This window comes from Molossus molossus, unplaced genomic scaffold (genome assembly GCF_014108415.1).
Source record: "Molossus molossus isolate mMolMol1 unplaced genomic scaffold, mMolMol1.p scaffold_m16_p_17, whole genome shotgun sequence".
Lineage (NCBI taxonomy): Eukaryota > Metazoa > Chordata > Mammalia > Chiroptera > Molossidae > Molossus > Molossus molossus.
Genome location: NW_023425352.1, coordinates 14,219,456 through 14,245,427, shown reverse-complemented (window position 1 = coordinate 14,245,427; position 25,972 = coordinate 14,219,456). Strand labels below are relative to the sequence as shown.

At 36.9% G+C, this 25,972-nt stretch overlaps 1 protein-coding gene across 13 annotated transcripts in view; it reads left to right on the top strand.

The window, feature by feature from the left end:
- VTI1A (vesicle transport through interaction with t-SNAREs 1A) overlaps window positions 1-25,972 on the top strand; it is a 331,254-nt gene that overhangs the window by 55,254 nt on the left and 250,028 nt on the right. For 11 of the 13 annotated variants that reach the window (XM_036265627.1, XM_036265634.1, XM_036265631.1 and 8 more), the window contains exons 4-5: window positions 16,334-16,411; window positions 22,700-22,720. In XM_036265627.1, coding sequence (XP_036121520.1) covers window positions 16,334-16,411; window positions 22,700-22,720 — 99 coding nt within the window. The remainder of the gene's footprint in view (window positions 1-16,333; window positions 16,412-22,699; window positions 22,721-25,972) is intronic. The other 2 variants (XM_036265630.1, XM_036265623.1) reach the window with 1 other exon arrangement.

The window sequence follows — 25,972 nt, the reverse complement described above, 5'->3', positions numbered from 1 at the left end:
CACATTTTTTGTACTATCATTTCTGTTTGATTTATTTTTATAGTCTCTCTTTCTCTATTAAATTTCTTCATTTCTTTATTGTTCATTTTTTTTTCTGCCATATTCTTTAGCCTTTCGATGATGTTATGTTAAAGTCCCTAAGCGACAATTCCAGTATATGGATCATCGTAGTATACTTCCTCGACCATGGGTCACATTTTTTTGTATTCTTTATGTGTTGTAATTTTTTATTATATGCTAGATATTTTATGTGAACGAGCATTAGAGAGTGAAATAAATAAAATTTTATCGGGAAAAAAAAGAACAAATAAACAAATCAATCAATGGCCAAATCAATCTGACATTTAGTTGGGTTGTGTGTGGGCTTTGTTTTACAGCCCGGTTAATTCAGATGTTTTGAGGCTGGAGTTAGGATTTTCCTTCAGTGGTGTCTGAGCTATGAACACTGGTGAGTTTCCAGAGTGCTTCTTTCTGCCTCCAGCTGAGCACCAGCCTTTTCATTTGTGGGACATCGCGATCGCTTTGCAGCCCGCTGCTAGTTTTGAGCCTGTTCTCCCTGCTCTGCAGTCTTGCTCCTGGCTTTCTGTATCTCGGGAGAGTTCTTCCGGCCCACTGCGCCAACTGCCTCAGAAGGGCAGTGCCTCACACTGTTTGAAGGTGCAGAGTACCTCAGGATCTTCTCTCCGGATTCCTAGTCCCCTCTCCCATTACAACTTCTGGCGGCTGAACTTTTGCAATGCCTCAGGGAGGTCTCTGTCAGCTCTCTTTCTCCATCCCTGGCCTGCAGTAGCCACGATCTCAGAAGGCTTAGCATGGGCTTCTCTTAACACTGAAACCTTGGACCCCACCTTCAGAGGCCTAGCTGCCTTGGAATTGGGAGAGGTCTTGTGTAACCCAAGGAAACATCTCTCCCAGCAATCTACCATGTCCTGAGCACTCAGTGATGACCCATAGGAAGCATTGGTAGACAGACCCTGGATCTCACGCTCTGACTCAGATTCCTTGAAATCCTAACCTGTTATGCCAGCCCTGATGTAGCCCTGAAAAGTGTGTTAGAAGTTTGGATGGTTTCTTTTTACCTATGTCTGTAGAGGTTCCTTCTGCTCCTCTAAGAGTGAGACCAGCCATGGATCTGTTCTCTGATATAAAAGGCTCATGATTTTGTCCTAGCCAGTGTGGTTTTGTTGATTGGGCATCGTCCCACGCACCAAAAGTTTGCCTGTTCGATTCCCATGGGTACATGCCCAAGTTGTGAGCTCGATCCCTAGTAGGGGACATGCAGGAGGCAGCTGATCCATGTTTGCTCTCATATCATTGTTTCTCTCTCTCTCCCTCTCCCTTCCTCTCTTTCTAAAAAAATCAATACAAAAACTTTACAATACATAAATAAATAAAAGGCTCATGACTTTCTGAATGTACTTCATTAGATGTCTTTGTGCCATCAGCTCTCTAATAGGTTTTAGAGTTATGATTGTGTAGGTTTTCCAGCTCACCCTGTTTGTTAAGGTAGAAGCAGTGTTCTCTTGTGACGTTCTGCATTCTTCAGGAATCAGAAGCCCTGTGTTATTCTTTACGTAGCCCTGCCTCCTCTGCTTCTCAGAACAGACTGTGTCCGGGAGGACTTCTGCCAGCAGCCTGCTTCCACCAGTTCCCACATCGTTGTTTGCAGTGAAGCACAGAGAGCTTGTGCTTCGGAATGAGGCCCTCACCTTCAGGAAGTGTGTTTGGCCAGCACTTTTTGAGCTCAGCTATTATTGAGTCCTGTTGTCATCCTTCATGCACGTTGTCACCTTCTACCAAGTGGCTCTGCACGATGCCAGCTGCTTCTGGACACCTCTGCACATATTTTGGGATCTGTGAATAATATCTGTTTTCTAGTTTTGCCAGAATAGAGAATTCAGAGTATATGTGTCCTTGTCCCTCACCCACCTACCCAACCCAGAGGGTTAGGAGGAGAAGAAAATGATGACTTAGAGGGAGCCTGTTAACTTATGGAGCTGTGTTTGTATTGTAAGTCTCATTTAATCCTCACAACACAGTGAGCATTTTTATTTCCCTTATGCAGATATGCAGACTGAGACTCAGAAAGGTCAGACACTCTTATGCAACCATGTAGATAATAAATAGCAAAGCTGGGATTTGAATCCTAGTTTAATTCATACTATTAAATAATGTGCTGATAACCAAGTACATTATCTCTGAAGCTTTTATGTTGTATTACTGGCCAAATTCTTTTCAGAGTTTGGGATAATATATACAAGTATTTTCTCTTCTAGAGACAGAGCAGAAAGATGAATGGCACCCTAAATCCTCACAAAAACACTGGGGTTCAAAGTAGAAAATCAAGTTCAGATACACATACTAAGGGTCAAAGGAAAAAGACCAATAATGGGAGGTAATATTGAGTCCCAAGAGCCAGGAGGGGCCAGAATGGAAAGTCCACCTGGTCTTTGCGGTCAGGAGCTGGGTGATAACTGGGAGCAGAACTGAGCACCTGTGTTGGGTAACATGTAGGACCACCTTACAGTAATGTGCTGAGGGGCAAGCCCGGAGTTTTATGTGCCAGAGGAATAGACTTGCTGACACTCTCAATAATAATTATTATTATTATCAGAGCAGTTATTTTTCTTTAATTCCTAGTATGTGTTCAACACTATACTAACTGCTTTTGTAAACTTTACCTTGGCTCGACCTGAGGTACGTAGGGGTTCAAAAACTTGCTTTTTAATTACAATTAGAAAAGGACAAAGCTAGGATTTGGATCCAAGCTAATCAGGTGCTCAAATTGGAGACCTTTCTGATTTATCATAGTTTCCTCAAAGGACAGGAAAATCAGAGTAGCAGAAACTAGCCCCAAAACTAAAAAATTAAAGTATATATGTAATTAATATTAAATGTGTTGAGCCCTGCCCTGCCAATGTGGCTCAGTGAATTGAGCATTGACCCATGGACTGAGAGGTCCTAGTTCAATTCCTGGTCAGGGCACATGCCCAGGTTGTGGGCTTGACCCCCGGTAGGGGGCCTGCAGGAGGCAGCCGACAGATGTTTCTCACATTGATGTTTCTATCTGTCTCTCCCTTCCTCTCTCTCAAAAATCAATAAAAACATATATATTTTTTTAAATGTGTTCAGCCCGGCCAGTGTGGCTCAGTGGTTGAGTGTCCACCCATGCACCAAGAGATCACCAGTTCGATTCCCGGTCAGAGCACATGCCCAGGTTGTGGGCCTGATCCCCAGTGGGGGGCATGCAGGAGGCAGCCAATCGATGTTCTCTCTCATCGATGTTTCTCTCTCTCTCTCTCTCTCTCTCTCTCTCTCTCTCTCTCTCTCTCTCTTTCCCTTCCTTTCTCTCTAAAATCAATAAAGAAAAAAAAAAGTGTTCAGATCAGAAATAAGAATGAACAGAAAAAGGAGTAACCGCAACTTTACATACCATGAATAAGATTGGGTCTAGTTTGATTTATGTTAGGCTCTGGCAGAAGCTACTGATACCCATCTCTGAGTGCAGCTGGGGGCTCCCATGCCTAAAGACAATTCAGATAAACTCGGGGCCGGCTCGCTCAGATTAAGTCTTGGAAAATTAAACAGGAGAAGAAAGGTCCTGGGACCATTTTCCCAGGATGGAAAGTTGTGGAGCTGTCAAGTGTCTTCAACTTTGTAAAGAACCGTTTTGCCAAGTACGGTCAGTAGCCGTTGTTGGTCTCCACTGTATATGTAACTATAGTACCACAGATTGCCACTTCATTTAGGGAAATACTTTCTGACAGTAACCAGTGGCTGTTGGCAAACCTCATTTGTGAAGGCTACGGAACCTCCTTCCTGAGGTCTTTATAAGACACATGCAGTGTGCGATGATGTAAGGGAGTGAGGCACACTAGAGGACTCTCAAGGTCCCTTCTCGCCCTAAGGTTCTATTAGTATCGCATATTTATAGAGTGCCCAAATTGGCTGTGTTCTTTTCAGAGAAGAGAATTACATTCAGTCCCTGTCCAGGGCTATCAGAGTCAAAGTTAGACAGATCAGCAGTACCTTGGTTGCCAAATCAAGTCAAAGTGTAGTAGGCACATGTCTGACTACCTGCAAGTGTGTATTCTCTTCGGGAGCATTGGAGAATGACCCAAGAGTGTGGTCAAAGCTCTTCCGCTGGTGCAAAGCACTCCGACGTGGTTTGCAGTCGGTTCCTCTAGGTGCTTTTGTCAATAATAATACTAATGTATTACCTGTTAAACAATCTAATTTAGAATGATTGCCCTCGAAACATTAAATTTGGAATGAAACGAAGGAGAGGAAGACGTGCTGTACTGCCGAACTGTTGTAGAGGCCGATAATGTGCTGTTGTTTTGAATGGATGTCTTTGAACTTCTCCGGACTACTTGGAGTCCATTCTGATAGCTGAACTACAAAAGATAATTATGTTGCTCATTTAAAAGTGCAAATAAAATCCTGTATTTTACTGAAAAAAAAAAAGGAAAACCCCATCTTATATAGTAAAAATGAACAGTTTAAATTGTCTGAATTTGAAAGGAGTAATGTTCTCATATTTTTGTTTAACATTAACTATTGTGGATCTAACCAAGGATTTGTTTTGACATTTAGCTAATGTCAGATATTAGCTGGTTGTAGAGTATTAATTTACCAGAAACCTGTACTTCCTTCTCCCAATAATCTTTTCCACACTTTTTAATTATTTTACACTTTTTATTTGGAAATAATTTCAAGTTTTCAGAAAAGCTTGAAGAATAGTTAAAAGAACATACATATATTATTTACCTAGATTTACCTATTAACATTTCTTTTTGCTTTATCATTTATGTATGCCTTCTCTATTGATCTTTTTTCTCTCTACCTGTATATGCATATATTTTTGTAAGCCATTTGAAAGTAAGTTGTATACGTCATGCACCTGTTCAAGTTTTTCAAGTAATGTGATTTTATAACTTTCTTCAAAGTAAAAATAATTTTTCTCAGATAAGCTCTGTTATTTGCCAGCATATAGAGGCAACTAGAAGCATTTATTTTACCTTGTTTTTATCCTCTTATCTATTTTAGCTGCTGTTCATGAGGTCCTTTTCATGCCTTGTATTTAGAGTATATATATTTTTTAGATTGCCCTTTAATAAAGTCTCAGGTCTTTACATAAAGCCCCTGTTACAACAACACATAATATCATAGCTTCACCATTTGACCTAGCACAGAAATTTGTAAGGTGCTGAATTCTTGTTACATAATTTTAACCGGAAAAAAAACTCATTTTCAAAATGTAAATATTTGCATTTGAATAATTGAACTAGTTAAATTTCTGTTTAGTAAAATTTCAAGGGTTCAGTGGAAGTTTTTGACCTTTAAGTTTGTTTCTTTCCCGTGTCAGTTTGATGTGGATTCGCAGGGGTGATTTGCATATTTGCATATTTCCCTTGCAGCAGTTTCTGATTCCACAAGTCCAAGACTGGATTCCATCGAAGGAGCAGCTACATAAGTTCCAGAATGAACTGCTGCTGATAGAAAAGGGAATGGGATTCCAGTCAAACAAAAACAATAGGGAAGGAGAAATGTATTACCGAATTTTTACCGATGTAACTGATCGGCATCTTTAATGCTTATGACTAACGCCAACCTTGAATAGATCAACTCTGGATATTTTGTCAGTCTGAGATATGGAAGAGCGTAGGTGTAACTGTGATGAGGTCAGTTCTCTCAAGTTTTCGATTGTTCTTTGTGAATGTTGAAGACAAGGAGCCAGAATCGGTTTAGGCTCAGGGAGAGCGATGGTCTCATCACTCAGATGGACTGTTTGTGGGCAGAGGTGCTCCTGTGGTCCTGGGAGGACTACAGATCAGAAAACAAACTCGAAATTCAGCATGGTGTCACCTTCTCCACACAGTCACTGAATGTGGACTTGGAATTTTGTTAGAAAGCCTTATTCTCTCTGGTAACATATAATTCCTGTCTGTTAGTGGCTTTTTTCTTATGTGTTTATTGCTATTAACCATACTACTTGCTTCCTTTCTGTTAGACCTCTGCCAGAAAAACTAGACAAAATTAGTTCCCAGAATAGTTTTCTTTCCATAACACCACCACGCAGGATGTGCGATCTATAGTAATTCTTATTCATTTGAAATACAGCAATTTGTTCCTGTCAGTAGAGGATAGGTTTGTTGTTCTAAATTGCCATGTTTTGTTTTTGTTGGCGTGTTCCCCAATACAAATTGAATGGCTGACAAAAATCTATTTGTATGACAGCTCAATCTAGATAAGTGCCCTCTGTTGCCTAACGGTGCAATTTGGGGTCTCAGAGATAAAAGCAAACTGAATGCCAGGCTTGTAGCAGAGCTTCTCCGTGCAGATAACAGAAGTAATCCATATTCCTCAGGTCCACAAATCAGACAAAGAAGAAATATGCATGCACCCGTCTCGTTTGAAAGGGTGGTCTTTTAGCTTCTACCTAATAAAAGATGGGACTATCTAACTTAGAGAACAATAAGCCAGCTGATACGAGAGATGCCTGTATGTGAAATTAAAGAGAAATGTATTGACTTATAAAGTTGGAGAGAAGTCTGTTGCTTAGCATTTTCCCATAGTATGTTGGCTTTTATCGGATGAATTTGCTTTCTATTTTAACATGCCTATTCTGAAATACGTTATATCTTTAGACACTGATTCTTCTATAGCTTTGATATTTTGCTAGAGGGAAGGTTGAAGGGGTCTCCTTTACTCCCCAAGATGAGGAGCTGAGAATTTGTACCTGTTGGCTTACCTCTGCCTAAAAATGTGCCAGTCTTTCCATACAAGTATCTCTCAGATATAATTCATGTATAAAAAGAGGGATGAAATATGTATAACAACAGTTATGAGGAAGAATTGAGACTAGTGCATAAAGAAACAGACATCCTGGAAATATGGCCAAGGGCTCCAATCATAGATGTTCTGAAAAATAGGAGTCTCATCCATAGGTCTTGTTGATTGTGGGGATGTGGGGAGTAAGAGAGAGAGTGGGATAATTTCTAGGTGTGTATGATTGAGTACTGATGAAATAGACAGATCTCCCATGCAGGGGAATGCCAAGTAACATATGTAGATTCTCCTCCCTTGAGGACATGGAGCATCATTCCCCATTCCACAAACGTGGGTTGTGCACAGTGAGTACAGCGTGGGAAGGGGAAAGAGTAGCTTTACCGGGGAGGAAACTGACAGACACTACTTCAGCCAGGTGACTATGGTCAACATCCACAGTGACGAAGTCATGTTGCTAGTGTATACCTTTGAAATGTTGTGATGAAAATAGCACTTTACCTCTGTCGTCTTCCTCCCCAAAACATATAACCCCAGTCTAGTCATAAGAAAAACTTCAGATAAATCCCAATTGAGAGACATTCTACAAAACAACCTGACCAGTACTCTTCAAAACGGTCCAGGTTATCGAAGAAAAGTCTGAGATATTATCACAGCCAAGAGCAACCTAAGGAGATATGACTACTAAATGTAATGTGGAATCGTAGGACAGAAAAAGGATATTAGGTATTAAGGAAACCTGAAAAAAGTGTGGACTTCAGTTAGTAATGATGTATAATAATGAGCGATTGATTAATTAATTGTGACAAACGTACCATATTAATGTAAGATGTTAATAATGGGCAACTGTGTGGGGGTTATATGGGAACTATGTACTCTTTGCAACTTTTCTGTGACTCTATAATATTTTAAAATTGAAAGCTTATTTTTTAAAAATGGCCAACAATTTTGACAATTGGGAAGCCATTGGTGATCCCGGGGAGTCCTGTGGCAAGGTAGAAAGACACTTAAGTTGATAAGTGTCTGGGACATGAATAAGGGGAGTTAGTGTTTGTAGAATCTTCTCTCAAGAAGCTTGGCTAGGAAGAGAAGGATAAAGAGAGGTTGGGCATTAGTTGGGGAGAGTATTGTAGAGTAAAAAACTTTAAAAAATATATAAATCTAGGGTGCACTGAAACGTGTATATTCTTAAAGAAAAGAGTGCCACATTGAAGATACAAGAGAAAGAACAGTGAATTGATGAAGCAAAGCCCCTGACTAGGCAGTAACTTATTCTATTCAACAGAAAATGGATACATTTTTAGCAAGAGCATGTTGTTTATGAATCAGGTATGAATATTTATATTTGACTTATTATATTTAATAGTTTTGGGTCACCTTGGTTTAGAAGTAATCTTCAAAATGTTTTCATAGAGAATTTGGACTAAAAGAATTTTGTTTACTTGCCTCAGCATCATAGTTTTATTGGCTGTATTCATAAAGCCGTAAAAAGCATATTGTACATCTCTGCATTATGAGTACTGTAACCTCACTAGAACACAGCATATTTTATAATAAAGAATCTGTCACAACATGGCTCTAAAAGTAAGTTCCAGGAAAAATGTATTATAAAAATGTTTTGCCTGTGAGGTGGCTGCTTCCAATCTAGAACTGGAGAGGGACCGCGTAGGGAGCCCGATCCCAGGGTTAGCAGGCAGTTCTTACGTCTTCATCACCAGTGAGGCTCCTTGCCTGCCCTGTGGGTAAGTTATTGTTGCTTTGTGGTGTAGCCTTTGAAGATTAATCTTGAAACCTATCTAGTTACACCCATAGGTGTGGTTGTGACTCACCCTCTGAGATCAGACAAATAAAACATTCTACCTTAAGCATTTGTCACCCTTGAACTTTCAAATTTATCATCAATATTCTAGATGTTGCCAATCATGTATAAGCAAAGGTTTGGTTTTTGTTTGTTTATTTCGGAGCAGGGTGACAAACAAAATCTACAGACCAGTCAAATGATGCTCACTTCGTAGAGCCAGGTGAATGGTGCAGCCAACTTTGCCTAGAGGAAGGAGTCACGAGGCAACCCAGCCTTTGCTGGTGCTCTGGTACAGTGACAGGAGCGCTGGCTTTGGGAAAGGGATGCTGTCCTCGTTCTGCCTGGGTCTTTCCTAACTGTGTGGCCTTTGGTAGCCCACCCATGTGGCTTAGAACTTCTCAACTCTAAATGTGTAGGGTGGTTTAGGTGATGCCTCATGTCACCACTGTCAACTAAAAGGTTCTGTCACTTACGTGTTACTAAATGTGTGTAATACCTACTATGTGTCAGTTACACAGAATCCTCGGGATCATTTGTTCTTGGATATCTAGATCACTTGAAATTATGGCCATTGATAGATTTTTAATGAATGATCACTTTTTCTCCCTAATGATAGGCAGATTACATAGGAACACATCGATACAACTTAATTGCATACGTGTATATACTTTATTTAGTAGTTCTTTTAAAAATACAAATGAACTACTTATTCCATAGTATTTGTTTATCAGAGTATCATTTTCCAGTGAGAGTGTATATCATTTTCAAAAAAAAACAGTGAACATTTTAGCGTTCTGATTATTTCAAATACAGTCTATACGGTTCTTTTTATTTTGTATTCAGAAAGACTTTAAAGAATTAGATTTTCTCCGCTGCATACTTACTCTATTCCAGATGTGGACAACATCTGGGCATTCTATCATGAGCTGATTTTCTGAATGAAGTAACTTAATTATTGATTGACAAGCTAACATGATTTAAGACATAGCCACACTGTGTTCAATAGCAGTGTCAAATCATAAATATGAGCATATTCAAGCAAGTAGGGCCATGATACTAACTAACTCAAGTTGCATTTTGAAACACTAATGCTAAACTTAAATTTCAGGCTTAAGTTAAAAATGCTGGAGAAGGAAATGAAGAAGTGCAGTTACATGATTTCAGGGCTCTCTGTTTTACAAATCATTAAATGATGTAGCAGCAGTGTGGTTGGATTTCCTCGTATAAATAAAAGTCTCTTCTAGCATTGTGAGCACAAATAGAGTTACTATTCCATATGGGTTGCATATGGTTTTGTGTGAGTGTGTGTGTGTATCCTCATCATATGCATGTGTTCACATGTGACATGATAGCTTAATTAAAAAGCAAAGTTAAGAGAAAATGTGGTATAATTTACCTTATTTGCAGCCAAAAATATGAACATCCTTTTCAAACATGTACTGTGTTTTTGAAAGTACACACAGAAATAATCAAGGAGAGTGATTATAATACAAAGACATTAGTATTTAAAATTTTTTCCAAAAAAATGTTAAATATCTCTTTCCTGTATTACATGCTCAAGAACAATGGGTTATTTCACTGTTCTCACGCTAACCTGTTTTTCCAACTGTTGGTAGCCTAGCAGCCGGGCATGTTATATTTTCTCTCTGGTGGCTTGCATATGGTCCATTGGCCATGAGTTTATGATAGATAGAAAGTGTGTTTTCCCTTTATTAACACTGCAGTATTGGTGACATGTGGCATGTGCACTTTCCAGTGAATGAGCTTGACCTTTAACTCTCAAGAGTCCCTTGAGCAAGAGTAAGCCATGTTTAGTGAAATGATTACTTAGAAGAAACATATTGGAACTTAATTCCTCTGATATCGTTAAAGAAATGCAATAAAGTTTTTACCATTAAAAATCTTCCAAAAATTGTAGAAGCAAAAATAGGAAATTGAGCAAAACAGTGTAGTGGAATTACTGGGTTAAATAATAAGAACTTTTTAAAGCTACTCTTGGTATATGTTGGCAAATCTCTTTCTAGGAAAGATGCACTAATGTGTACTCTCGGCCTTATATGTGTACTGGTTTTATTGGATGCTTTCCAGTATTATTAACTAATATTTAGTTGAACACCCTTTGCAGGGTGATCACATCCAAGGTATTATAGATAGGTTTCCACTTGTTTATAATATTTAAATCCTCACAACAGCCCTGGGAAATAAATATTATCAACACTCTCTTAAAGATTCAGAAAACATAATTTGACCAAGATCACTGGAGTGTTATCTGTGTTCTCTTCACTCAGCGCCTGTGCCTGTGCCTTTTCATCCCAGCAGCTTTTCAGGAATCAGACATTTGTCTGATACTTTACTTTGCCTTTGCCTAAATCATGTAGTATGGCATGTTTTAATCTTAAATCGCTTGTTGCTAGAAATTAATGTAGCACAGAGAACACTGTGATAAACAAAATTTCACAAATTCCTTTTTATTTTCTCCAAAATTTAAATGTCCTGTCCTGGAGTGATGAGCCTTTTTAAGTCCTGTGTCAATTGTGGAGTGTGGATGAAAAGTTAAATTGGCCATGGAGTAATAGAAGTGAGGTTAAATATGGAATGCTTTGTGCCACAGATAGGTGCATTTTAGAAAATGCCATCTGGGCATTACAGAAGTATGATATTATTTAATTAGAACCAGATAAAATTAGGTAAGAAATGAATGCCAGCAATTATATGACTAGCTAATAAATATAATTTCACGGTATTCTGTAGATATCCCAAAGTGTTAATTATAACAGGAGCAGTTAAATTCTTTAGAGCAGTTAAATTCTTTGGCTATGAAAGCATAACAGTTTTTAATAGATGTATCACCTGGTAACCTTGAGCATTATTAAATATATGGAGACTGAAAGACATGGTAGAAGCAATGGAAAAGTCTGGCCAGACTGGGTAATTTGTTTTAGACCTATGGAGAAATCTATTAACCATTTCTTCTATAGACCAATTTGATTAGGAAGTAGGACAAGCTGTTCTTTCATTACTTACCAAAACCATACTGCACTTTGTATCAATTATTTGGCTGTCTGCAGCACATAGATTAGAATAAAGGCCTTTCTTCAGGTTTGTGAATGTTGTGGATTGCTGATTAGTAATTAAAGCACTGAATGAAGAAAATTAGGCCAAAACTGAATGGGAATGAGAAAGTCTTAATTTTGTGATACAGATGTTAGAAACAGATTGTCTTGAGCAGCCCATTCAACATAGTGACATTGTACATAACCATGGAGTGTTTGCCTCCCATGGAAAACTCAGGCCGAATGCCTTGGAGATAGTTTCCGCTCCCATGCCTTGTGATGTAGCTGTATGGGTATTAATTTAGTGAAATATCCTGTCTGCCAGGTGTGGGAACTAGCTGATTTTATTGTAATACCAGATCATTACTTAATTCATATGCAACAGAGTGCAGCACATGGAAAGCATTATAAATCTATTTACAATGTGGCTGGTCTGATGATAACATTGTATTAAATTCCCAGGTGAGGCAATTTAAGCAATTGCTTTGCCATGTGCACTCCTTGGAAATTAAATTCTCATATACACTTTAGTAATAAACCACCTTCATTGTTATGCTTCTGCTAGTGGCAGGCCGTAGAATCCTCATTCTGGTTATGTATACCCTGTTTCACATGTAGAATCACACAGGAGGTGGGATCACAGATCACAGTTCTTAATTAGTTTAAGCTAAGTTAATTTTCATTTTGTTTCTAGTTTAGCAGTGCCTGTCCAGGAATATATTCAGTTCAGTTGGGAAATGTTTAAGGCTTGGGTCAAGTAGATAGATTGTTCTACGCCAAATTGCCAGATAGAACTGAGCAAGGGTATTTGTTTGAACTTGGCTTTAAGGAAATCTGCCAGTCAGTATGCAGAAGTTCTGTTCATAAACCAAGTGAAAACCGCTTGGAATCTGAAAGTCTCACTTTCAAAACCAAAGACTCACTTTTGTCATCAGTTTAAAATGCCCACCGAAACTTAGTTCCTCTAACTTCCTTGGGATAACAGTGACTTGTTAATTTGTCATATTTTTTTATAGTTTATATATGGTCTGTAGCTTTTTCTGTCCATTTGTGACCAGTTCACCCAAGTGTATAAGTTAGAAGGAATAAGCTTTATACACACACAACTGAAAGTGAGGAATGCTTGTATTTAACATTGTGTGTATGTGTGTGTGTGGCAACTATTGTCAGCTGAAGCTTTTCCACCCTTATGCTACAGACTCAAAATTGCAATAGATTACAAACTGCATAGAGCTTCTGTCTTCTCCAGAAGCCACATATAAAGCACCAGTAGACAGTCGTAACTGACAACTAAGACTAAAAATGTTGACAATTTCTTGATTTGCCTGGTTAGCTTATGTATAGAAGTCATTAACTATTTATAAAATGCATTATGAATTGGGTTCCTTCAAACTGTAGCTGAGTGTGTGACATTTTCAGCTCAAATTCTCATGCTTGCATTTGGCTAAAGTACAGATTTTATACAGTTGATAATAAAGTAAAATTATTTTAGTTAGTTTATCAAGATACAAGATACGTTTTAGTTTCATTAACTTTGAATCTTCCTGATTAAAGTATGGCATAGTACTTGGTAATGTAGAGTGAGATTTTTAAAAGTTCCATAAAAGGTGAAATAATTTATTGATTTTTGGAGGAAAATTACCCATGAAATAAGCAGTTTGTCACTGAAAGGAATTTACATCTTTGGGAATTCAATTAGTTTAATGATGATCCTGCAGGCTAAATTATGGTTGATTACAGCCAGCTTACTTAAAATTCCAAACCATAAAAAATTAGGAGAAAATACCAATGCCTGGCATTTAAATATCATTCTTAATAAAAGAAAGTCTTGATTTTTAGAAAAATTTTGTAAAATGGTGCTCACGTGTCAAGAGTTCAGTTTCCAGCAATGCTTGTATAATTTTCATGAGGAACTATTTCTGATATTCGAAATGAGTTATCTTTTCATTCTTGAGCAGAAGTCAGTCCTATCAGGGAACATTTGTAAACTCAGCATATCATTTGCGTAATTATATCTAGAAAGCTACCCAAATGACCAGTTTTTACCATCCCAATGGAAAAGAATGACATTTATAGGGACCACCCTTCAACTGTGGATAAATCCTTCATTCTCCTCTGTTGCTGAGTGCGTACACTCTTAATTGCTGGTTTTCAAAAGCAATGGATTCTAACCAAAACAAGATGAGATATTTAGGGATACATTCTTGTAATGTTATAATTCTTTTGAAATATAGTAAATATAATGTAGTATATTTAGTATATATAGAAATATAGTAAATCAAAATATAATTGAAAAATCTATGCCAATTTGTTGGTGTTTTGGTGAAAAAAAACAAAAAACAAAAACAATCTCCGTATGATATTCTTGCACACTGAGGAACGTTTTAGTCCCCCATCGTGATGAAATGAATCATTAAAAAGGCAGCTCTGATACCACAGCCTGTTTAAAGGTTCTCATTTCCTTTAATGCTGTAAAATACTTTGGCTTAGCTAGTTTGAAACTACTGTAGTGGGGGAATCTCCATGTGGGCAAAAGAAAGGTTCGGCTTGATCTAAATATTATAGTAAGACCATGAAGTATACTGTCCTTGTAACTTACATTTTTCAGTGCAGTTCTGTGTGAAGTTAATAGAAATGGCTAAATAACAGCAGCTTCAGTAAATACAGTAAGAGAAGCAGGTTTCATTAAATGCTGTTTGTGGTGGTAAGAAGTCTGGCATGTTCACAAGTGAATGAATTGTGTCACTCCTGAATTGTTGAGACATTTGATATAGATACCATTACTAACCTCAGGCTGACTTAACTTTTCTACTTTGTCCTCTCTGCAACATCGTTGCCTTTAGTTATCTACCTACAGACTTATTGCATTTGCCAAGGTATAAGATAGACATTTGTAGCAGGGAAGGCAAGCTTGGGGTAAAGACTCAGGGCAGGGATGGGATGCCATCATCTACTTTATACTGAAACATTTTGCATTTTCTTTGCATCTTTTTCCTGAGTGTATCCAGAGGGTAATAAAATGGTGAGGAAATTTTGTGTGATTGAGTGAGCACTGAGCTGTGAGTCAGGACCCCAGGGTTCTAGTCTCAGTTTAACCAAAGCTACCTTTAGAACTCCATGAGACTGGCTCCCCCTCCCTAAAAAAAAATAAAGGGGTATCTAGATTTATTAATTTATTATTTATTTTTATCTATACTCCATTCAGCCCTTTTCAACTGGGTTCTACCAGAGAGTTAAGCCCTAATGCCCTAAGGCTTCTGTTCTATGTAATAAATTAATTTTATCTTATGTATCATTCTTAGGAGAACTGAGAAAATAGTTACTGAAATAATTTTCTGTGTTTTGTGGTTCATATAAGACCTACAACTGAGGAAGGCTGCAACTTTAAAATGATTTAAAATCTACTGGTTTTTCTTGTTGAAAGTCCTTTTAAATTCGAATATAATATGTGTGTATGTTTAAGATGTGAGCTCTGTGTGGCAAAGCAGTGTTACTCATTCACTAGTTTAGAATTCTAATTAAAAATCTTGTTGACTTCAACTCATGGATTATGGATAATCCTTTCAAACTGCAATAATTTTTCAGATCACAGTTGGACAGGTAAGAAATTTTAAGTTTAAAACTTTAGACCCCAAGTGAGAAAAAGATTGCCATTTTCTAACTGCCATTTTTAAATCAACTGTTTTTGCTTAGTTCAGAAGCAGAAAAGACAGCAAAGTAGCCTATAAATCTGCATCTGGGTCTGAATAGTGACGCCAAAGTAGCATCTAAGGATTGCATTGTAGCTTCACAACAAATATTCTGACTGAGACTTTTAGCTTTTCCAAATGTGTGTAATTTAGATAATACACGAATTGCTTGCAGACATGTCCCTCTGACTTTACAGGTAAAGGTAGAATTCTTGTAAAACAGAATTTCAGTGTGTGAAATGTTGACTCATAGCCTACTTGTCTTTATTTACTGGGATTGTGTAAAGTTGACTCATAGCCTACTTGCTTTTATTTATAAGGATTGGGAAATTTAATTCGTTTTATCACACACACACACATACACACACACACACACACTCCCATACTTTTCTGTAGGCAATTATTTATAGAGGATTTAGAGACATTTAAATTACTGTTTGGAAATGGGATGGGCTTTTAAATTTAATCTCTTTTTAGTTAGTAACATCACTATAATAAAATATAGATGTACAATTTTCCAAGCATTCTAGTGTGTGTATGCAGATACAATATTATCCTAGTATTAGAAATTTTAAAAGACCTATATTGTAAAATCCATTTCCTGCCACAATATTAAAAAACCCTATATACCCTGTTTTAATTACAATCTGGTGAGTTTTGCAGATATACAGCTACATCGCTGTATTTCCTTCAGCTTTGGTGTTCTTATTTGAATAACTGTGTATGAAATAATATAGCAGTTCTGATCCATTTTGAATATTAATAGAGTACTTTACACTGTAATTTTCTTTCATTATTGGCATTTGAAAAACCCTTCTAATTTATATTAAACTTCTCAAGTTCAAGAACTTTACACAACTTTGGTTTGCAAATTTTAGCAAATAGGTTTCCATTAGGGGGCTCTCGAGGTTTGAGATGATCAGCCTTGATACCAATAATGCTCCGAAGCCTTTACTTGCTAACGTTCATCTTGCTCTCTCTCTTTTTGTTTTGTTTTATAGAAAAGGTCACGGATCGCCTACAGTGACGAAGTACGCAATGAGCTCCTAGGGGACGATGGGAATTCCTCCGAGAACCAGGTAGAATGCTAATCAGGAAGGCCCGGTGGGTGGCTGGAGGGTGAAGGAGGTCACTGGAGCACTGGGCTCTCAAGCTGCTCCTTAACAGTATTAGCAGCAACTCATGTGGAAGGGACACTGTTTAATGCAAAGCTGGAGTCTTAATCAACTTCAAAATGTTTCTTGGAGATCTTACATTTAACCCTTTACCTTGGGATCACTGTCTGCTATCTTTTAAAAAAATCTTTTCTTCTCTTTTCTTTATTATTTAGTACTTAAGGAATAACTTGAAACACACTGTTTGCAGACAAAGCCAAGGTCTTCACCTCAAACACATGTAAAAGGAATAAAAAAGTACACAATGCAGCTTTGATAATAATGCAGTATAATTAAATCAACACTGGAAGCAAAACAAATGAAAGTAAGCTTTCAAAATTCAACAGGGCAGCTCAATCTCCTATTGTGTAGCTTCCTAAAAATACATTCAATAAAATGCAAATTGTAAGAACCAGTGTGAAACTTGGATGCTCCTATAGAGGTACTGCCTCTGTCAAATAATAACAATAATAATAGGAAAAGTCGTTTTGCAATTTAAGATCTGCATAAGCAAAAAATAAGGTACAATTTCTTCTTAAAAGGGCCTATAATTTGACTGTCAATTCTCATTGGGTCACACAGTAGTGTCATGAGTCCAATTAATGTCCCACTTCTTTTTTTGAATTAATACTGCAGATTTCATTAATTCATATAGGTAATATTTGACTTTAAAAAAGTGTTCCATGAACCTCAATGCAGAGATGATTTTTAAAATGTCTCAGACAACCCTAGCGACTGATTCCCTTTGACACTTTTAAAGAAAATAAATGATAGGGAACTTCAGAAGCAAGATCTGAACATGTTTATTAATGTTACTTTGGCAAGTATTATAAAGGTCTCTACTCTGCCTAACTAAAAATGAACATAAATCATTGAGTAAACCCAAATTTTAATAAGATTGTAAAATATAAATAATATATTGATATACATTTTAAAAATTGAATAATTGTACTTACCATTTCAAATAAATATTATAGGTCTATATGTGCTGCATCTAGATTACTATTTACTATAATGTTACTATTATAAGCAGGGATGTTGCTTATGTGATTAAGGTCCCTATCCATCCACCCAAAAAAGGAGAATCACCGAGCTGATTATGTTTGTTTTGAAAGATCTCACCCCCTCCACTATTTGGATGTTATCAGCTTGAGTTCAGACATGTAAACACTTTAAGATTTGACTTGGGATTTCAGCTTTCCTGATTGAAATGTGAGAATAGCTAAGGGAAAATAAATAAATAAAATGAACACATCAAACAGAAAAGGATGATGTGATAAAAAGGTTTTGCTCATAATAGATTAAATAATGTAAGGATGAGAGAGAAAAATATTTTCTTCCTTGTGTAAGTGAGATTTAGGTTGCTTATAGCTCTTGAAGGAGTGAATCATAATTTTATTTCCTATCTTTACAGCAGACAAAGCATTCTCTCTTTTTTTCTCCCAAAAAATGTGAATGCATAGTTCTCATGTCAGTTCTTTAAAAAGCTATAGATCTTTCCCTCATTTGAAACTATTGCCTAATAGGGAAGGAAAGGAAAGGAAGGGGTATTCCTGTCTATTCAGACTCCTTTATTGTAATGGGTGTTGTAGCACTATGACAGGGATCCCTCTTTTTTTGTAAGTATGTTCACTTCTCTTAATGGACATTTTATGTGCCTAAAACATTTGTCTTACATACATATAGGTATGATTTTTATGCCTAAAGAAAAATATTTCACAAAAATAGATTGAGTTCATATTTTCTGAATTTTTCAAATTATATTCCTGTCACTTTTAAGTGATTACACAGAGACTTCCCATGGACTTGTATAAATCAAACTTACAAATTCTGAAAGTGCTTGGAGAACCTGAAGTTTAGTCGTAAGGAGCTGTCACTTCCATAAATAGAGTATGATAAATGAGTCATGGGTATGTAACTGTTAGATTATTACTTAGGTGCACTTTTCAGTCTAAAATTTGAATTAGGTTTGAAAGTTCAAAGAAACCACACAACATTTTGGATATTTAGTTACCAGGTCTAGAAAAATTTCCATATCATAATGAAGAAATTAAATTTTGCTTTTAGGTTCTTTATCATAATATAGGAATTAAAATCCCTCAAACTAAAACATCCTTAAACAGGTCACTTGAGAATAACTCTTTATTCTGTATCAGTATTCATTCGGACTGTGGAATTAAAACAGAAGTCCTTTCTTTAAAAGAAGAAAGGATTTTAAGTTGGCTCTTCATATTAGTTTTTATAGCTGAGTGGCAGAGAAGATAGTTTTTTCTAGGTAGGCTTACCTATAATTTATATAAGAAAATATTTTCTGCCTACAAATAAGTTTATTTTCAAGTTAATTTTTGATAAATTGATTTTCAGAACTTACTGGCTTATAGACTTTTAATACACAGAGAAAACTTGGAAATAAACAAAATGAGACAAAAAATAGCAATACGTGTTTCATTGAAATTGGAATATGTCAGTTTTTAAAATCATAGATCAGAAAACGAAAATAATAAAGAATTCATAGGAAGGTTGCAAATAGACAAAATAAACTAAGTACTGACCATTTAGTTATTTTTGATGCAGTATATACATCCTCCCTATTGTGGCTTTTTTGTGGTGATTTAAACAAATGTGAATGCCATACCTATTATTTCTCATTCTGCCCATTTATAATGCTTTTTTTTTTTTAGGCATCTAAAACCTGACTGTTTATACACATAATAATAATCTTCCAAGTAACTATAGAATGTATTAATTTACTTACATATATAAGCATTTCCACCACAATTAGAAAGGTCCCTCATATAGTACACAATTTCATTTCAGTTCAAATTAATTGCTTTGTATAAATTTATTTCAGATTCATATCCATTTCATACAACCAAATATAATTCGTCCCTGATTTACAAAGGTGGAACAAAACTGCCTACTTTGCACATTTGAGTACTAATCTTGGGTTATCAGCTTTCCAAGACCTGCTGTCTTAGGCATTATCCTTCTATTCTTTTAAAATATCACATTTTCCATACAGCAACAGTTTAGTTTTTGAAAGAATTGAGTTTTTTAAATATAGTGATGTTGTATTTAGAATGGAAACCTTGATAGTTGTTAACTTGATTTAGTTTCATGAAGACTATTCTCAGAAAAGGAAAACAAAAAACCATCCCCTTCATAGTCAAGTATCATAATGGGCAAATAAAATGTTCCAAGCAATACCTTGCGAATAGTCTCTCAGTTTCCATATGAAAATTATGTTGATCAGTGAATAATCCTGAATAAATGAAATTTGAGTAAATCCTAAATAGAAGTTTCAAAGAACGATGTATAAAGAGTAAGATATTTGCAAACATGCCAAAATTTTTGTGCTAAAGCAATATTCAGCAGATAGGACTGCTTAGTTTTTAATACAAGGTTCTCGTAAGTTCCGATTTGAGCTTGCTGTGCATAAAGTGTGTCAAACTTCAGCCACAGAGCAGGGGGTGAAGTCGGTCAATTTAATTCCCCAAGATCTAAAGAAGGTCGGTATCATTTCATATCGCCCTGGCAGAGCAGATCATTACCAGGCACAAATCTGTTCGTTACGTGCTGGGGGTTTATAGCAAAATAAATAGACTGTCATCATAAGTTCAGAAAATTGTGTGTTCGACCCACGATAATGTGTAAAGGGCGTTTAATAGAGTTCAGCATTTATTCGTTATCTGTATGCGGACAGAGACGCCAGTCGCGTTATCAGCTTTAAAAAAAAAAAAAAAAAAAAATTGGGGAGTTGCGGGGTCACGTGGCGCGGCGCCCACTCGGAGGCGCGCGGCCGCACATGCTCCGCAGAGCCGGTTTGATTTCAGGCGCCCAGAAGGCTTCCCCACCAGAGATTCCACTGGTTCAAACCAGCGCAAACCAGATTCTTTGCAGCCCACAAAGGACCAGATTACTTCTTGTATCAAATTCTGCATTGAGGGGGGGACCTCTTTGTTTCAAAAAAAGCTGTTGATTATCATAACTCAACATGGTGGCCTGGCACTCTTTCATGTCGCCATGGCGGAGCCAGCAACTCGACCAAACGAGAAGCCACTACTTTCCGTCCCGTCGCAGCATTGTTAATTTCCAGATATAGACCATCTTTTGTTTACTTGAATGAAAACTCTCAGCCCTAAAAAAAAAAAAAAAAAAGATAGAGATTAAAACCCCTCCCATTACCTAGTTTAGCTGCAAATCCGGCGTAGAGCTTGGAAGCAGCCATGCAGCACAAACGAGATAGAACGTTTTTTGTTTGGAACCTATTGAAAAAACAAATGGGGAGCATTTTAAACACTCATTGATTATGGCAGGGTGGCATGCCCCAAATGGTCTCCATCGCAGAGGAGTAGTTTTAAACTTTGGCCCTGTAAGTATCATAGTCAAGTGATGAATGGTGCCCCCAGAAAGAAAAGATAACTGCGATCAATTCCCAGATCGTCTCTTTCTGAGCATTAGTGTTCGCCTCTTTCTCCCGTGATGTTCGGAGAGCAGAGAGAAAGATTTCGATATGTGATATAGGCCAGGTATTTCGGTTTAAAATTTTACCTCTTCTGGGGTAGAAGAGTCACTTTGCACATGAAATGATGAGGGAGGGCCTTTACTCGTACCCAGTGGGTGGTTGCTGAGAGAATGAGCGAGCGTATTAATTAAAAATAATGACAACTTCCTGTATATTTTGAAAAGACAACATTAAAAGTTTCGTTTTCACTAAATGCACTGTGAGGCATTATGTAATATATGCTGTACCCATTTTATGAGAGATTCATAACAATTTGAAATCTCATTCTTTTGTACTTGAAATACTTTTCATATAACAAATGAAATAACAGAATAAGCTGGAATGTATGCTGCCTTCTTTGAATTGGAGACAAAAACAGCATTAAGCATTGAGAAATCCAGGCTATAGCAAACATGATACTTTTAGAGAGGCTTATAGTGAGCAATTCATAGCACGTTTCTCCCAAAGCAGTAGTTTAATTTATTGGCCTGCATATGTCAAGTGTTATAACAGATGTTACAGATATTTGGATGTTTAAAAATTATCAGTTGTAGACCTGAATTGCTGAGGATGCATATTTCAGACTTAGAATGTGGTTTATAGTCTCTTACAACACAGGTTTCAGTTTCTGTTCATTGCAGAAGCTGTGACATTCATCTCAATGATACAATGATATTTGTGTTGTACAATATTGTCAAACATACACACCTACACACACAAAGAATGAGTCAGACATATGGTATATCCATTTTCTGGTTTCTAAAGAGTTAAGCGACTTACTTTATCTATTATATTTAAGGCAAATAGAAAAATGTTCTACAAAGGAGAATTAAAATGTTCTAGGACAATTTCCTAGCAAGAGTGATTTGGGAGTCTGACTTTAGTGAAAACAGACTGCAGTACAAATGAAGTAAGAGAGCTCATTGCTTTGAGATGGCCCAGATTATAAAATGAAGAAAACTGAAAAATAAACATAAAAAAAATTTTCAAACACCATGTGATTACAGTAGCCTTTTAAGCAAAACAAACACCTAGAAATGAACTCTAATATAAACAAAATTTTAAGGATAGTGAAATATTTTCTGATACCCTGTCCTAAATAGTATCTAACCTGGCATGCTTTATTCTCAATTAAAATAATGTTATCTCCTAATGCAGTGTTTTTACTGGGGTGGGTACAAGTATGACCCTAGCTAACATGATAGTTTCCTTTAAATACTTATTGGGACAAAAGCATGAACTATTAATCATTTTCATTTGTAGGTAAAATCTGAAATCAGTTGTCAAGATTCAAAATCGAAAAACATCCTGAAAACTTGTATATACAAAACCTTTTCAGTGGTACATTCTTAGAAGAGAGGAACAGTAAACTTGTTTTCTTTCTTTATAATATAGACTTCTATGAAGTCGTTCCCCTTTATTTCATGATGGTGTCTTAGATGTACTTTAAAAGAGAATTTCACACTATTCTCTTTGTTGACTGTGACAGTGTGAGAAAGTGATCTTTATTCGTTCAAAAAACTCTGCATGTAGTCTATGTTTAGGTTCTTTTAATGTGTTTGTCTGTGATTTTTAAATGCTAAACATGTAAACAGATAAATTGTCAATGTTAATTCTGTACCCTGTCACACAACTGATCTTTCTTTCCTGCCATTTCTTTCCTTTTTATCTTTTTTTTTTTTTTTTTTTTTGGTGCATTCATGTTGCAGTTGATAAAATTACGTGAAGAGGTGAGTACTTCCTAGCTTGCTTTTTTTTTTAAATTCTGCTTTTCCCTATAAAATTGAGTTTCTAAATCTGAAGTGAGATCTTTGGGTTTATTTTTCCAGGACAATCTACACACAGCAAAAGTATTGACTATATCGCTAGAAATATTCTCTGCTGGTTATCTTTTGAAAACAAATCTACCCAAATCATGCTTGTCACATTATCATTGTTGTTTGTTAGTATCAGGGGGAACATTCATATTTTAAAAGCCCCAAAATGGAGGAAAAACAAAGGACTATCCTCAAGCTGTGCCCAAGCATAGCTTTAGTGTAGACTAACTTCAGACTTGTTTTATTTGTATTGGTTTCACAAAGAGGTCAATATGATTAATTTTTTTTCTGACAGATTTATTTTACTGAAAACTGTTTTTAAATAAACTACTTTCACTCACCCAGAATGCAACCTAAGATACCATGAATCTGTTATCCTTTTGGGGAAAAACACATATGTTATAAATGCCCTGCTAGTCTGTGTACACGGATACCTAAGAATAGCCAAAGTTCTCGTCATTGTTAAACACTTTCCTTTCTGTAGGAAATAGCACCCAAGTGAGTTCTCACTTTTCTGAGTTTGCTAGCCTGTTTCATAAAGCAACCTCAGACTTTTTTGTGGCCCAGCAAATATTTATAGCAATGTTTGTCATTCTGTCTGCATATCAATGAGGAATGCTGAATGATTCTGGTTTTTGTTTTTAATTAGGCCACTCATCAAATATGCTTTGGTGCTCTTTTCAGAGATAGAGCAGTTTTATTCTTTACTTAGTGAGGTAGAGTTTTGTTACTTTTATATTAGGGCATAAAATAATGGCCCATATTACAACTTAAAGATTGTCCAATTGCTTACAATAATCAGAGTACTGTGAATTATTTCTGAGTTTAGATGGACTACATTGATTAATATTTTCCTAGAAGTTTTTTTATTGGTATGTCATCATTCTCTAAGTGATGTGAATGCTGGTATAGAGCCTTGTACATAGTGGTTTCCAACAGTTCTTGTGATTGGAGATACATGAGTGATGTCTCCTCTTAGTAAAAGTAATAACGATGTAAAAAATGAAGGGTGAAAATACACTAAAGCCGCACCCTCTCACCTTTTTGTGTGTTTTTATCTTCTCTACATGGAAGCAGATGTATACACTAAATGACTATGGACAATTTCATATAAGATTATTCCCAAAGGGGAGTGATGCCTCCACATTATTTCTTTTGCAAGATAGAATGTCTGCCTGTGTATATTTGCATATGTTCATGCTTAGGTGAAGAATCTGAATTATCAAATGTTACTGGAACTATTGGAACTAACAATAGACTTGAAAACCTCTGTATAAAGAAACTACATGAAGCTCTGGCCCCTGAATCTAGCAGTGAATATAATTAATAGAAGTGTGTGCCTTATTCCAATCAGAATTTGTGACAGAAGACTGTGTGTGTTGTTGTAAAGCTGAATTGTGTGGATTTAGCAGTCTTAATTCTGAGAGCTGCAGACATCATGTCTGCCTTTCTTTTAAAATGTTGTGGTGCCTATAACAGTGTCATCATTTATTCTTCTGGAATGCATGTTTCCAAAACTGTAACCTGTGATGGAATGGTACTTGGGAGAATTATATCACTCAACTAATGGAATAATATACTGAAATGATCTTTTAACAATTTTTGAAATGGATGTAGCATTGATATTTATAGACTAGATTTTGGTGAAGACAGTGCCTTGGTATATGGTTTGCTCAGAAGTGATTGTTTCTCAGCCAGGATTCTAATAGGGATCAAACTGAATGTACCCCACATTTCTTTCTTGTCCCTATCCTAAGAAAACAGCCCCCATCTCCTCTGAAGTAGGATGTTTTATTGTGTTTAGAAACAGAGTGTGCCCCATCCCTTCCTGTGTGATGTCCTTGTCGGGCTCAGTTCTGGAAACAGGGCATGCCTGGAGGCAGGAGGGTAGTGCACTGGGAGCCGAGCCGGTGTTGGCTGTGCCTCGCTGTCCGTTTCAGCCCTGCACCTCCACACCCCCTGCTCCCCCAGCTCCCTCTGCACATTGCACAGCTCCTCGTGCAAGTGGAGCTCTGTCTGCAGCTCCTGCACAGCTTCACTTACCTGCTTTGAAAAGGGCTGAGAAGAGGGTGAGAGAATGAGTTTGGGATGGAATGTGGGGGCAAGTTGAAAGCCTCAGCTGCTACTGTAGTGTATTTCCTTTCATTCCCAGAGACCAGGGCAGGGCACAACCAGGAGAACAATGTAAATAGCACAGCTGTTACAAGAACTTGTTTTTAGCTTGACTTAAGTGAAGAGGTTCCAAAACACAAAGTGAGGTCCTGCTGGAAAGCTACTGGTAAACCAATCGCCCTTTGTGTGGCCTTGTACTCCAAACAAACCGAACTGTCCTGAAGAGGACTTCTTTCTAGTATTTAGAGATATTCTTTTTAAAAAAAAACAAAAGTTCTTTTAGAAATTTACTCCCCATCATAGCCATACAGGGCATGATCTGATTTGGTTCCCTTTCATGGAATCCCCAAATCATTCCACATTTCAGTGCTTTGGTTCCTACATTATATACAATCATCTAATTAGACTGTCAATTTCCATTATTGATCTTGGACTTTTAAAAAATCTGCAGTAGCTAAGTGTTTTCTTTTAATTTAGGGATTTCATCCAGTATGAAAATGAGCTAAACTTTGTTTTGTTACTCTAGATGAAAATTCAGATTACTCTTGATTTCACCAATCTGATACCTTTTTAGAGAATCACCAATTTGAAATTAAGTCCTTTGTTAAGGGAGAAAACAATCTTCAGAGAAAGGAAGAGTAATCCTATTCTCCCGAACCTTCATGTAATGAGAATTAGGAGGGAGAAAGCTATTTTGACAAGCTGAGTAAAATGTTTAATTTTGTTGAAAGTAGTCGTCCAGGCCAAACACACAGCTCCCCCGTTGCTGTTCTTTTTCTCAATTACAGCGTCAGTGATTTTACGTTTCCGTGATACAAGCTCTCCTTCCCTCCTTCGCTCTTTTATTTGTTTAGTTTCGCTGGGGTTTTTTTGTTTTTGTTTTTGCAGAGGGAGGGGCACTTTTCTCTTAATTTCTCCACTGTGTGAGAGGACTCTTATTAATTATTAGAGACTGCTGTTGCAGCTTTCCTGACCTTCACATCAGGTCCTAGCTCTCTGTTCTAAATGCATTGTTTTAATGATTCTTACCCCCCCCAGCCCTTCCCCCAAAAA